Genomic DNA, 15,271 nt, shown 5'->3' on the forward strand with positions numbered 1-15,271 from the left:
CGCTCCCCCCCACGCTCGGACCGGACCCGACTCCCACTACCCCCGCCGGACTGGACCCGACTCCCGCCCCCACCCCGCCCCTGGACTGGATCCGACCCGACCTCCCTCTCCCTCCTCCCCGCCGACCCGAACCGACCTCCCTCCCTCCCACCACCCCCCCGACCCAACCCGCCACCTACCTGTAAATCTGGTGCTGGGGACGGGCCCTGCCCGAATTCTCGGGCCCGGCCTGTTCAGCCTCCCTCCCCCCCCCCCCCCCCCTATCCCTCCCTCCATCTCCTTTCTCCCCTTCTCCTCCCCCCCTCCCCAGCTCCCCTTCTCTACCCCCCTCCTCCCCCTCCCCTCGCTGTCAGAAACACAGACACTGACAGACAGAGAATGAGAGACACACAGAGAGAGAGAGAGAGACAGAGAGAGAGACAGAGACACTGACAGGGACACACTGGGGGGGAGGGGGGGAGCATCCCAGCACGCTGTTGGAGGGCTCCCGGTGCTGCAGTCGGTAAGTAGAAAATGTTTTATTTATTGATTTTTTTTTTTTTTAAATGATTTCTTATTAATTTTTTTTGATTGATTTATTGGTTGATTTATTGATGTATTTATCATTTATTATTGATGATGGCTCTTTATTTGTAAAACTGAAGTGTTTAATGTTTGTAAACTTCCCTTTAAACCCCCCCCCACCCCCCCCATTCCCTACGCCTGATTTGTAACCTACGCCTGATTTTCTAAAGTGTAGACAAGGTTTTTTCGAGCGTACAAAAATCTTCACTTACTCCATTCTAAGTTAGTTTGGAGTAAGTTTTCACTGACGAAATTTTGAAAACAGGCGTAAGTGGCCGGACACGCCCCCTTTTGAAAAAAAAATTCTGTTCCAAAGTGAAACTGTTCTAACTGACTAGAACTGGAGCAAACTAAATGAGGAGAATTCCGATTTCTAAGATACTCCGTTCTACACCAGTTGCTCCTAAAAATCAAGAGCAAATCATGTGGAAACTTGGGGCCACAGTGCTTGGCAATAACTGTCAAGAACATTTCAGAAGCTCACAAGTAAATATGGAGAAAGGGGGCCACAGAGCCATCTTTGTTCATTCACCCAGACTCTAGTTATCTCGCTGCAATGTCCAACAGCTTCTTAAATAAACCCAGTGGTTTAACCCCTGCTGCTCTACCAGAAGTCCATTCCATGTGTTAGTCACTCAGTGTGGGAAGAAAAACTTACCGACATCGAGCCGTTAGCTTTTTACTGGTTTGAACCTGTCATGTTGCCCCCAACCTGCAATTTAGTTTGACGTAATTGTTTGATACCTACCCTTTCCACACGATTTACTATCTTGTACATAGAACTTCAGAGATCACCTCACAAGTCACTTCGAGGCTGAAAAGGCCAAGTTTCTCCAGTCTTTCGTCATAAATGGACTTTAGCTTTGTTAAATTATTTTAACTTGCATTTCTGCACTGCAATAGTCAGCATCCGACTTATTGGGCTCAAGTTTCAGCCTGAGTTGCTCCTATTTTTTTGGAGCAACTAGTTTAGAATGGAGCATCTTAGAAATTGCAATTCTCGGCATTTAGTTTGCTCCAGTTCTAGTGAGTTAGAATAGTTTGATTTTAGAACAGATTTTTTTTCAAAAAGGGGGGCGTGTCCAGCCACTTACGCCTGTTTTGCAAGTTTAGGCAGCGAAAACTTACTCCAAACTAACTTAGAATGGAGTACGTGTAGAAAAACCTTGCCTGCACTTATAAATCAGGCATAGGGAACAAGAAATGGGGGGGGGGGGAGGGGAGTTTACAAACATTTAACTCTTATAAAGAGCCATCAATAATAAATGATAAATAAATCAATAAAATCAATCAAAATATTTTTAAAAAATTTAAAATCAATAAAAAATTACGTTTCTACTCACATACTGCAGCACCAAGAGCCAGCCCTCCAACAGCGTGCTGGGACAGGGCTCCCCAGTGTCTCTCTCTCTCTCGGTTAGTGTCTCTGTGTTTCTGACAGCAAGGGGTGGGGAGGGAGGGAGGGAAGGAGGGAGGGAAGGAGAGCAGAGAGTGAGAGATAACGCGCCGGGCCACTGCCGACACTTTGGGCAGGGCCCGCCCCCAGTGAGATGCCGGGAGAGCGGGCCCCGACGACGAAGTTGGGCGGGGGGGGGGGGGGGGAAGAGAAGGCTGAACAGGAGGGAGGAAGCTAAACAGGGGGGGGGGGGGGGGGGGGGGAGGAAAGAGAGGCCAGAGTCCCGATCTTCGCCCGGGGAGCCCATTCGGCCAGGTCTAGGGTCGGGCCCCTCCCACCGCAGCCTCTAGCGCACATGTGCAGAGGTCCCGGCATTGTTTTCAGCGCCAAGACCTGGCTCCGCCCCCGACCCCTTGTACTGCCCCATGCCGAGCACAAAGATGTCCTGCGGAGACCAGAGAATCACAAGGTAAGTTTCCGGCGCCCTTTTTATTCCAGAAAGTCAGCGCACCTTATCGAGATGTACCGTTTTTCCAGAGGGCGGAAACTTGGGCCCATTGTGAGCAATACCGAAAGAAATCCGTTTGCATACAGTATATTAAAAATCATATGCCTGTGTACAATCACACTATTATGAATGCAAAACAATTAACTTGGAGCTTGAAATTTACTGACTTGAGTTGCAATGAGCGGCTTTTACAAACGGCTTCAATTTCCTGGAATTCCACATGGGGTATATTAGAAATCCTTATAAAAAGTGACAAAGGTACCACGTGGTGCACTCAAGACCAAGATTAGATCATGTGGAGTCAGGGGACAAGGACCAAAATGGATGGCAAAATGGCTACAAAACAGAAACTAGTCATTATTCGGATTGACAAATGGTGCGAAGTGATGTTCCACAAAGATTGGTGCTGGGACCACTGTTGTTCACCAATTATATAAACATAGAAACATAGAAAATAGGTGCAGGAGCAGGCCATTCAGCCCTTCTAACCTGCACCGCCATTCAATGAGTTCATGGCTGAACATGAAACTTCAGTACCCACTTCCTGCTTTCACCCCCTTGATCCCCCGAGTAGTAAGGACTTCATCTAACTCCCTTTTGAATATATGTAGTGAATTGGCCTCAACTACTTTCTGTGGTAGAGAATTCCACAGGTTCACCACTCTCTGGGTGAAGAAGTTTCTCCTTATCTCGGTCCTAAATGGCTTACCCCTTATCCTTAGACTGTGACCCCTGGTTCTGGACTTCCCCAACATTGGGAACATTCTTCCTGCATCCAACCTGTCCAAACCCGTCCGAATTTTAAACGTTTCTATGAGGTCCCTTCTCACTCTTCTGAACTCCAGTGAATACAAGCCCAGTTGATCCAGTCTTTCTTGATAGGTACTCCCACCATCCCGGGAATCAGTCTGGTGAATCTTCGCTGCACTCCCTCAATAGCAAGAATGTCCTTCCTCAAGTTAGGAGACCAAAACTGTACACAATACTCCAGGTGTGGCCTCACCAAGGCCCTGTACAACTGTAGCAACACCTCCCTGCCCCTGTACTCAAATCCCCTCGCTATGAAGGCCAACATGCCATTTGCTTTCTTAACCGACTGCTGTACCTGCATGCCAACCTTCAATGACTGATGTACCATGACACCCAGGTCTCGTTGCACCTTCCCTTTTCCTAATCTGTCACCATTCAGATAATAGTCTGTCTCTCTGTTTTTACCACCAAAGTGGATAACCTCACATTTATCCACATTATACTTCATCTGCCACGCATTTGCCCACTCACCTAACCTATCCAAGTCACTCTGCAGCCTCATAGCATCCTCCTCGCAGCTCACACTGCCACCCAACTTAGTGTCATCCGCAAATTTGGAGATACTACATTTAATCCCCTCGTCTAAATCATTAATGTACAATGTAAACAGCTGGGGCCCCAGCACAGAACCCTGCGGTACCCCACTAGTCACTGCCTGCCATTCCGAAAAGTACCCATTTACTCCTACTCTTTGCTTCCTGTCTGACAACCAGTTCTCAATCCACGTCAGCACACTACCCCCAATCCCATGTGCTTTAACTTTGCACATTAATCTCCTGTGTGGGACCTTGTCGAAAGCCTTCTGAAAGTCCAACGATTTGGACTCGGGAATTCGAAGTACAATTTCAAAATTTCCAGAAGACACCAAATTGGGTATTGTAGTTAATAGAGTAGGGCTTGGATAAAATACAGGAAGACATCAATAAACTTTCAGAATAGTCATGTAATTGGCAAATGAGCTTCAATATAGATAAGTGTGAGATAATACATTTTGGTAGGAGGAATAAGGAGGCCACTTATTCCTAGAAAAATAAGTGTCTAAATGGGGTAGAGGAAGGGAGGGATCTGAGGATAGATACACAGATCACAAAATAGTGATGCAGGTTAATAAGCAAACATAAAATTGGGGTTCATTTCTAGAGGGATAGAATTGAAAAGCAGAGAAGTTATGTTCTACTTGTATCCGAACCTTGGTTCAACCAGGCTTGGGAGTACAGTGAACAGCTCTGGTCTCCATATTATAAAAAAAATAAGAGGCCCTGGAGAAAAAGTGTCAAAAAAAGATTTACTAAAATGAGTGTGATCTAATTGAAACTTATAATATAAGGAGGTTCGACAAAGTGGATGCAGAGAGGATATTTCCACATAGGGGAAACTAAAACTAGGGGACATCGTCTCAGAATAAGAACTGAGGTTATATCCATCAGGGAAGATTGAACAGGCAGGGTTTTTTTCCCCTAGAAAACAAAAGACTGAGGGATGGCCTGATAGAGGTCTTCAAGATTATGAAAGGGTTTGATCGGGAGCTGTAGTAAAGATGTTTCCACTTGCGGGCAAGACCAGAACTAGGGGCTGAAAATATAAAATAGTCACTAATAAATCCAAATAGGGAACTCAGGAGAAACCTCTTTACCCAGAGAGTGGTGAGAATGTGGAACTCGCTACCACAAGGAGTGGTTGAGACGAATAGATGTATTTAAGGGAAATTTAGATAAGCACATGAGTGAGAAAGGAATGTTGATGGGGTTAGATGAAGTGTAGAAGGAGGCTCATGTGGAGCATAAAAACCAACAGGGACCTGTTTCTGTGTTGAAAATATTTTGTAATACTTTGGATAGGCCAAGTTAGAAATTAAACATCATAATTATATTCAATCATAAGCTATGTATATATACATATAAATATAAAAATCACACATTTATATGTAATCTCTTGGAAATAGTCAAGCGCATCAGGTTTTAGGCTCTATGGGCCCAAGTTTCCACACGCGCCTAGAACGGCGCAGTCCCGACCTGGACGCCCGTTTTTTGCGCCACAAAGTACGCCTAAAAAAACCCTCCAGATTCTCCAGCTCCCTGCAGGTCCTCTGGCCCTCGGCGCAGCGCAGCAGGAGCTGTAGGGGTCGGAGCCAGGTCCCTGCGCTGAAAACAGTGCCGGGACCTCTGCACATGCGCGCTACAGTGGGCGCGCATGTGCAGTAGTTCCAGGCGCCCAAAACTGTGTGGGAGGGGCCCCAAAGCAGGCAGCCCCTAGCCCTGGCCGAATGGCCTCACTGGCCTCACTGGCGCTGCGTGAATAAGGCTCCTCCCACAGCCAGCTCCTGCTTCTTCCCGACCCGACCCCCGCTTCCCGCCACCCCCCCGGACTCGACACTGACCCGACTCCCACTCCGCTCCGCTCCTCCTCCTCCTCCCCGCCCCCGGACCCGACTCCCGCTCCCCCCCCCGCCTCTGGACCGGACCAGACCGGACCCGCCCCCGCCACCCCCCTGGACTGGACCCGACCAGACTCCCGCTTTTCCGCCCCCGCCTCCGGACCCGACTCCCGCTACCCCGCCCCCAGACTGGATCCGACCTGACCTCCCTCTCCCTCCCTCCCTCCCCCCGACCCGAACCGACCTCCCTCCCTCCCACCACCCCCCCGACCCGACCCAACGCCACTACCTGTAAATCTGGTGCTGGGGACGGGCCCGGCCCGTTCAGCCTCCCTCCCCCAATCTCCTTCCCCCCACCCCCATCTCCTTCCTCCCCCCCACTCCCCTTTATCCCCTTCTCCCCCATCCCTCCCCCTTCTCCCCCATCCCTCCTCTCACTGTCAGAAACACAGACAATGATAAACAGAGAATGAGACACACAGACAGACAGCGAGATAGAGACACTGACAGAGACACACTGGTGGGGGGGGGGGCATCCCAGCAGGCTGTTGGAGGGCTCCCGGTGCTGCAGTCGGTAAGTAGAAAATGTTTTATTTATTGATTTTTAAAAAAATTATTTCTTATTAATTTTTTTTGATTGATTTATTGATGTATTTATCATTTATTATTGATGGCTCTTTATTTGTAAAACTGAAGTGTTTAATGTTTGTAAACTTCCCTTTAAACCCCCCCCCCCCCCACCATTCCCTACGCCTGATTTGTAACCTACGCCTGATTTTCTAAAGTGTAGACAAGGTTTTTTCGAGCGTACAAAAATCTTCACTTACTCCATTCTAAGTTAGTTTGGAGTAAGTTTTCACTGACAAAACTTTGAAAACAGGCGTAAGTGGCCGGACACGCCCCCTTTTGAAAAAAAAATTCTGTTCCAAAGTGAAACTGTTCTAACTGACTAGAACTGGAGCAAACTAAATGACGAGAATTCCGATTTCTAAGATACTCTGTTCTACACCAGTTGCTCCTAAAAATCAGGAGCAAATCATGTGGAAACTTGGGGCCTATAAAACTCACTTCTTGATCGTGACAATCCCCTGGTAGAACCGTTTAAATGCATTATTGTCTCATGTCAGGACGGTTTATGCCTCCCTCCCATGGTCCTTTAAACTTCCTGCTATCCCCAATGAGTAATTTCAATCATGCTTCTCTCAAGCAGCCAGTGCCCCTCACCCCTACCCCCCAAATCACCAGTGGTTCTTCCCCACCTCCAACTGAGCTCAAACCCCACCCTGATGCGCCACACAGCAACCTCCAAATTGAGGAACAAAACTGGTTCAGGTATAGCAGTCTTCCCCTCCCAGTCTTCCATGTCCTAGCCAATATTTATCCCTCATTCAACATAACAACCATATCATTTGTTTTTGGTTATCACATTGCTGTTTGTGGGAGCTTGCTTGTGCGCAAATTGGCTGCCACGTTTCCTACATTACAACAATGACTACACTCCAAAAGTACTTCATTGATTGTAAAGCACTTGGAGACATCCGGAGGTCGTGAAAGGCGCAAGTCTTTCTTTTTTTTTCTTATATTAAAATTGACCCGTCCATAAGGAGTAAAAATCCCCGAACGAGGTGGCACGAAAAGGAATTCCCCTGCCCACGTTCTCCCAACCAGGTGGTCTACCTGTCTCTGATCCACTGTATGCTGCCCTGTTACCTCTTCCTGTCCTCCTACCCCACCCCCCACCTCAGATTCAATTATTAAATTCCCCACGTGATAGTGACAGACATCGAAAAATCTGACATTTGCATGCAATTTACTGTCAACTTTTCCCATTAAAAATTTCTGCCTACATTTAGAATGAAACCCGCCAAGTAAACTTGCCATGTTGCAACTACACCCTCCCACTACAGTGTCACCACTGGCAGGAGGGAGTTATTAGACATGACAAAACTATACAGACAACTTCCATTGTAAATGTGGAAATAGGAATTTATAATTAACATTTTAAAAATAAGCACAGAATGAATTATCTTAATGGAGATTGAATGATGTCTACACGCTTTGGTCCAATCAACCCCCTATCCTCTAACCCTGCTTCAGCTATGAAATCCGCTTAGTCTTTACATTCTGTGCAATACCATGCGAGGTCAACTAGTTATATATAATATATTTATGCCTTGCATCGGCAAGTATTCCCTGTTTTACAATACATTCGCTGTCACATATACACTCATGATACACTATTTTCATCGTACCTTTGCCAATTTATTTTTTCTGATCCGATGCCTGCAGTATTTGATGCCCAAGGTAGGTGGCGCTATTGATTACATTTGCGACCCCCTACATCATTCCCCATCCAAGGTGGCACTGTGACAACCTACTTCAGGGCACTCTAGCCTACAGATGAATACATACAGGGGAAAAAAAATACTATTTCTCACTGGGACAGCTAGGGTCTTGCCACCACTGGGGTCCATGTTACACCCTCATCACTTTGTGCCATCCCTGAACTATCCCTGCAGCCTCAACCGCAGCCACTTCTAAGCTGGCAAACTGACGCACGATCCTGGGATAGCGGGGTGGAAAAATCACTTTGTTTGCTCCTGATCCATATTCAGCAGCTCCTGTTGGAAAGTGTGTGTGTGTGGGTGTGGGTGTGTAAACTCCAGGAACAGGCTCAGCTGTGATTCCTCCATTTTCCAATAGCCTGCCGACTCATTAGTTCAAAGTTGCACAAGAAAAATAGCCATTTGGGGGAAATAGCGTGGGCTGATGGTCCAAATGAAGCTATACCTGAGCTGGAGTTTCAAGGAAAGGGAAGAAAATAACCATTAAAACACCTCTGGCAAGTTAATATTTTACACTCATGGGTTTAGATAGAGGCCTGTTGTGCTGTCTTTTTGGCAGCTTATCTGGAACTACACGAGCCAAAACAAACAAAAAAAAACACATTAACAGCCAACGTCAGGTCGCCTCTCTAGATAAAATAGCTCAGACATTAAAAGAAATTATGGCATACTAATTCTTGAAAGATGTTTTGAACTATTAATATGTTTTCCTCTGTTATAGAAGGATCTTTGAGTAGAGTCTCTCCTCCTCTCCCCATCCAACATCCATAACAATTCGGGCAACCATCCGAAATTTCAAGCTAAACTAAGGTTTGCAACTTAGTTTTGCCCTGTAACTAGATTTTTTTTTGCTGCTTCATGTCTGTTATATTTCAAGTGGGGAAAAATCATCAGCACAGGATAGGAGTAACACATTTCTGAATGTCAGCCCATGATTTATTTTAAAACTAACCATGTTAGTTTAAAACCAACCGCCAAAACTCAGAAACTGAGGCAATTATCACTGGCATACGCATCAGCAAGCCTATTTGCAATGTGTAAGTGCTATGTTCAAGACGAAGGATGTTGGTGCTGGGGAATGGGAAACTTCTTATTTTGGCCCCCCAGGGTCAGCATGAAATGCTCACGGGTCAGATATAAAGCTTTCCTCACTCCAAACATGCCAAACCCTCAGAACCTCAAAAGGATGGTCGCTCACTGCAAAGCTATCCTCCAGACTGTGGTCCCTGGAGCATTAGCAACCTGGCCCCAAAAGCCCAGGCAATCATGTTCTGTTTGCACTTGGATTTCTTACCTGCTAACTTGTCCTCTTTCAATTTTGTTGACCTGGAGCTTAGGAAAGGGCTGACTTACTGCTGATTAAATCCTAAATCAGAACATCCAAGATCTGTTGGCATCAGCAACTTCAGATTTATGCAAAATAATCGGAACAAATAATTAAACTTTACATGCAGTCCCTCGAGGCTCCATCGCACGCAACTACGCAATCCACGCAAAGCAGCAGCTTGCGTACCCCCCTCATCATTTTCCCCCTTTCTCACACCTGCTATCCAATGACCCAAGTGTAACGAGCCAGATATGGGATTCTGGCCCATGCCCATGACAAACTGGATCGACTGTCAAAATCCCTTTGGACATCAACAAATATTCATTAATCTACCGTCACCTAATTCAGCGATGCACCCGGTCCCTTAATCATTCTTTGGCTTTGGAATCGAAGGTTAAATTACTTGCAGACGCAATAGTAACTTGCCTTGTACAGCCCGAAGCCTGGATCAATGAGAAACGAGCGAGTAGATGTGCCTGGACGATTTTTCTTGTTTTCTGCATTGGAAGAGGTTTTGTCACATTCGCTCTGTGACGAGCTGCATCCTGAGTCACTGTCTGAGAGCTCAATCTCATTCTCCTTTTTCTTCACTGTGGAGGAAGCAGGCTGACGAATCAAAAGCTGAATGATATCATTCAGCCCAACGTTGTAATCAAACAGACTATGGCCATCTTCCAGCTGAAAAATGAAAGGAAACGTTCTCTGGTCAGTATATCATTCAGGTTAGTTATACAAAAATCAAAATTTTGACTGCACGAGGGAATAATCTTTCAGAAATCACACACACAGGAGTGCTACCTTGTGTTTAAATCTTCAATTATAGCAAGGAATACACTTCAAATAGATTGACTTCCAATGTTGTAACTCACCAAATGCCTGGGTCAGATAGCCCTCACAGATGGACCAACCTACCTTCAGCCTTGTGTCGCCAATTGAATCATTCAAAAGTTACACCAAGAACAGATGGCTTTGAGTGAGTTACAAGTCTGTAATCAGTCATCATATTTACACAAGAAACTGACAGTATTAATATAGAAAATAAACTAACAAAACTCAAAAAATAGGCCCCAACGTGGCCTGACAGAGTGCAGATTATAACCACTTCTTTACGATTTACTGCTGCCCAGTTGGACTGCCCAACCCTGCTTCATTTAGCTTCAGATGAACAACCAGCCAAAACTCAAAAGCTGCAAGAAGACTGACAAAGTGCCACAGTTTTCAATAGTTCATTAGCACGGGATGCGACCACAGTAACCACAACCAGTGCAGGCAAACTATGCACAAATTCCCAAAACTCAACCAAGCAAAGTGAACCCTGATGTGCTTTGTTGCCAACCACTTCCCTTGAAGCTTGGGCTGCATACTCTCACCCGTCTCCTCCATTTGTGTGTCCTTCCTTCCCCCACCCTCAGTCACTGGAAACATTCCCTGCTCTGCAAACCAAATGGGCACCGACACTCAAGGCAGTAACAGCTAGCCTTTTCTCTGCTGCAGAGGTCCACAGCACAACAAAGCACACATCCATGATATCACCACATGCCTCTTCATTTGTTTCTCCGCTATCTCTGGAGCAGTTCACTAATCAAGAGCCAAGAATGTATAGCAAACTCTGCCATCAAACACAAATATATATCAGGGCCAAAGATTACCAAGTGAAATAATCACAATATATTGTTCAGCTGAGCTAGAATGGAAAGAGCATTGTCTGCCGCAGGTTTACACTGCATCACTCGAATAGCGATTAAATCCTGATGCAGGTGGAGTCACATTGCAGCTCATAAGGATACTGGTTAATCACACCCGACTTGCACCTTTACAATCAACATCTCATTAAACTGAGCTAGTTCTGAATCTGTTCACAAAAAAACATGCATTTATATAGCACCTTCAACATAGTATAACACCCAAGGTGTTCCCAGGAGCATCAGCAAATAAAATTTAACACTGAGCCACATAAGGAGATTAGGGAAAATGACCAAAAGCTTGGTCAAAGAGATAGGTTTTATCGAGCGTCTTAAAAGGAGGAAAGAGAGGTGGAGAGGTTTAGGGACTGAATTCCAGACCTTAGGGCCCTGGCAGCTTATGGCACAGATACGTGGTCACAAGCTCATCTCGAGAGCAATTATGACATCAAGTCTGGTTCAGCCTCAGACAATGGCTTTGGACTTGCCAATATTTAGTTGGAGGAAATTTCTGCTCATCTAGTAACTGATGTCAGACAAGCAGTTTCATAATTCAAAGGCGGTGGAGGGGTCAAGAGAAGCGGTGGTGAAGTTGAGCTGGGTGTTGTCAGCGTGCATGTGAAAAATGACGCCGTGTTTTTGGATGATCTCGCTGAGGGGCAGTAGGGAGATGAGAAATAAGAGGGAGCCAAGGATCGAAGCTTGGGGGATACCAGAGGTAATGGTGCTGGAGTGGGAAGAGAAGCCATTGCAGGTGATTCTCTGGCTATGCCTGTATAGATTAGAATGGAACCTGGTGAGTGCAGTCCCACTTGGATGGACGACGGTGGAGAGGCAATGGAGGAGGATGATGTGGTCAACTGTGTTAAAGGCAGCAGACAGGTCAAGCAGGACGAGGACACAGCATGTCATGTGTGACTTTGATGAGAGCTGTTTCGGTACTGTGGCAGGGACGGAAACCTGATTGGAGGGATTCAAACATGGAGCTCCGAGAAGGATGGGCACGGATTTGGAAGGCGACAACACGTTCAAGTACTTTGGAGAGGAAAGGGAGGTTGGAGATGGGGCAGTAGTTTGAAAGGACTGAGTGATCAGGGTTTGGTTTTTTGAGGAGAGGGGTGATGATGGCAGATTTGAAAGAGTGGAACAGTACCTGAGGAGAGAGAATGTCGGCTAACATGGGAGACAGGGAAGGAAGTTGGGTGGTCAGCAATTTAGCAGGAATAGGGTCAAAGGAGCAAGAAGTGGGTCACATGAACAGGATGAGCTCGGAGGGGGCAGGAAACTAGATAAAGATGTGAGTACAGGGCTAGAGCAGGGGGGGGGACCTTAGAGGAAGGGATCAAAGCAGCAGAGGCAGCTGAACGGATGGTCTCAATCTTAGCGACAATGAGGTCCATGAGCTCCTCACACTTGCTCTTGGAGGCGAGGTGGAGCATGTATTTTCCGTTTTTCCCCATTCTCCTTTCAAAGTCTATAACAAATACTGTGTGTCATCAGCTACAAATATTTTTATATCATTACTTGTGCACCAGTTTGGCTTAGTTGGCAGCACTTTCATCTGAGTCAGATAATTGTTATTTTTCAGTCCCATACCTGGAGTTTGAGCGCATCATCTAAGCAGTACCGAGGGAGCGCTGCCCAGTCAGACGTTAGTAAACTGAATTTGTCCCTTCTGGGCATTAAAGATCCATTGTTCAAAGAACAGCAGCAAGTGCCCAGGTCAACATTCCTTCCTCAATCAAAACCACCAAGGAAACAGATGGAGTGATCATTCACTTCATGGATGTAACGTGATCCTGGCATACGCAAAATGGCTGACAGATCTGCCTGCCGAACACAAGCACTGCAGTGATTTATTGTATGCCAAGCACTTCGAGACACTTGATATACAAGGTGCCATACAAATCCAAGTCTTTTCTTTCTGGTTGGCAGCATTAGAGTCACGCTGTTAAAAAAATTTAAATGGCATTTGCATGCTCAACAAATGCCATCATAAAATAGATTTTATGGCCCAGAACACAAGAGGAGGTACTACGGAAACAAACGCTCTGCGGCTGAGTGTATGCCTCAGAAATTATCGCTTGTCGAGACCAGCAGTTGAGAAAAGGCAGCAGCTCTCCAGATTCAGGGTTTATAATTTTGCACAGTTTTTGTGTTACGGTTTGCATCTATTACAACAGCCAATTCTACTGTATTATTTTGCTATGCGGCTTTGAATCACAAGACCAGACAGAGCACCAGAATTATGATGAAAAATTGAGTTTTACAGAATATCCCATACAGTCTACACTTCATTCAACTTATAATTTGTGTCCCTAAATCACACCTGAAAGACCCCGTTGCCAGTCTTGCAATAAAAGATACGTTCTGGGCTGACAACACCATCAACTCACCTGTGTTAATCCTACAGGTGCAGCACCGAAAATCCGGAGTTCCAGAATCTGACCAATCAGCAGCAGGCCTGCCCGAACAGCGCCACCACTTCGGCGGGGCCCGCCCGAACAGTTCCTCGGTGGCGGGGCCCCGCCAGACGACCTCATCAACTGGGCCGGCAGCCCAAACAGCTTCCCCCCACAACTTTCTGGGGTTCGGGTGTTTCCAGATTCGTGATGTCAGAAAGACGATCGAAAGTCCGGAAAAGCCTAGAATCTGGGCCCAAATTCTCGGCGCTGCACCTGTACTACTGAAAAAAGCTGGGCCCTAAGATTTCCTAAACTATGAAATATGCACCATGGGCTTTACATCTCACTGTCTGGCAGCATGCTAAAATAAATTTTAAAAAAGCAATAAATAATTCTATTCATGCGTTTTCATGGTTGGATATCATCCGTGCCACTGATCAGAATTAGTGTCTTTTAATTCGCTGCTAGGTCCCCATTATATGGAAGCAAAATATTTCTAATTTGAAAGAAAGGCTTGCGTTTATATAGCACCTTTCACAACCACCAGACGTCTCAAAGCGCTTAATAGCCAATGAAGTACAATTTCTCCCTTAAAGATCTTGGGGTGGAAATTTGGAATTCTCCTGCCCCTCTTAGCGCCCCGGAAGGGTGCCAAAAAGCAGTTACGCCCAGGTGGCCAGCTTCCAGCGCCCCGCTGGGACATTCGCTGCCAGTATTGACAGGGGGCAGACGTTCCGAAGAGGCGAGCCGGTGTGCAACACCCCTGGTGGTTGTGACACTGGCTCGATTTTTGGATCATGTCAGACTTGTAGCGCACCGTAGAGGTGGGAACGCCTGCAAAAGCTGGTGGTTCCAGCTACAGCAGCCGCAGTGAGATAGGTAATGCCGACCTGAGGTAAGCGTGATCGTTTATTTAAAAAAACAATTTATGTTGTGGTGACGCAAGCTATGGATTGGTAATTTTTTTTTTCAGGTTTCCCCCCCCCACCCCCAAGGCCTCCGTTATGGCGCTCCGAGGGCAGCTGTTCAGCTTGGGATTTTCCCTCGCTCAGCCGGCCTAGCGCCCTAAAAGAGGGGGTGCACCGCCTCCCTTAGTGCCCCGGTCCAAACTCCGGGCCCAGATGATGAATTTTGAGGTGGCAGACGCAAACCATTTGCCAGCGCAAAATTTACCGCTCCACCCAGGACTGAGGCGCGACCGAATGTCCACTCCATAGGTCTCTTGCTGAGGTACAACCCAACAGGCAGTGGGCAATCTCCAGCAGCTGGCCTAAGTTACCTCATTCACACAAGCAAGCCTGGGCAATGACTATTCAATTACGTGAGGCAGCACAGGAAAGGCTGGTCCTGTCTTCACTGAACCTCGACAAACACGCACTTCCAGTTGGAGTTGTTTGACAGTAATCAAGAGCAGGAAATCCAGACCAACTTTCATTATCCTCAACCAATGCCCCTCCCAATGGCTGCACTGACATTAGTTCGTTCAGCGCAAATTAACAATGAAACTTGGAGCCCTTTTGGTCTGCTTGATTTAACCACTCAATGATAAACTCATTCAGCTATCAGGGAAATGCTCAGGTTATCCTCTACACCAGGGGTTCTCAATCTTTTTCCATTAACAGGAATGGTAGCATAGTGGTTATGTTACTGGACTAATAATCCAGACAAGAGTTCAAATCCCATCAGGGCAGCTGGAGAATTTAAATTCAGTTAAATAAATCTGGAATAAAAAGCTAGTACCAGTAATGGTGACAGAAAATAGTCCTGCTGAGGAAAGATAACTAACTTATGAAGGATGCCCCAAAGTACTATAGTCAATTAAATACTTTTGAAATGTAGTCACTGATTTAATGTAGGAAA

General features: G+C 46.3%; 1 protein-coding gene across 1 annotated transcript in view; it reads right to left on the bottom strand.

Annotated features, from left to right (window-relative positions):
* The window catches only part of LOC139270451 (E3 ubiquitin-protein ligase UHRF1-like), a 212,406-nt gene that overhangs the window by 175,464 nt on the left and 21,671 nt on the right, over positions 1-15,271 (bottom strand). Inside the window, exon 3 of the mRNA XM_070888440.1 lies at positions 9,751-10,002. Coding sequence (XP_070744541.1) covers positions 9,751-10,002 — 252 coding nt within the window. The remainder of the gene's footprint in view (positions 1-9,750; positions 10,003-15,271) is intronic.

Source organism: Pristiophorus japonicus, chromosome 1 (genome assembly GCF_044704955.1).
Source record: "Pristiophorus japonicus isolate sPriJap1 chromosome 1, sPriJap1.hap1, whole genome shotgun sequence".
NCBI classification, from domain to species: domain Eukaryota; kingdom Metazoa; phylum Chordata; class Chondrichthyes; family Pristiophoridae; genus Pristiophorus; species Pristiophorus japonicus.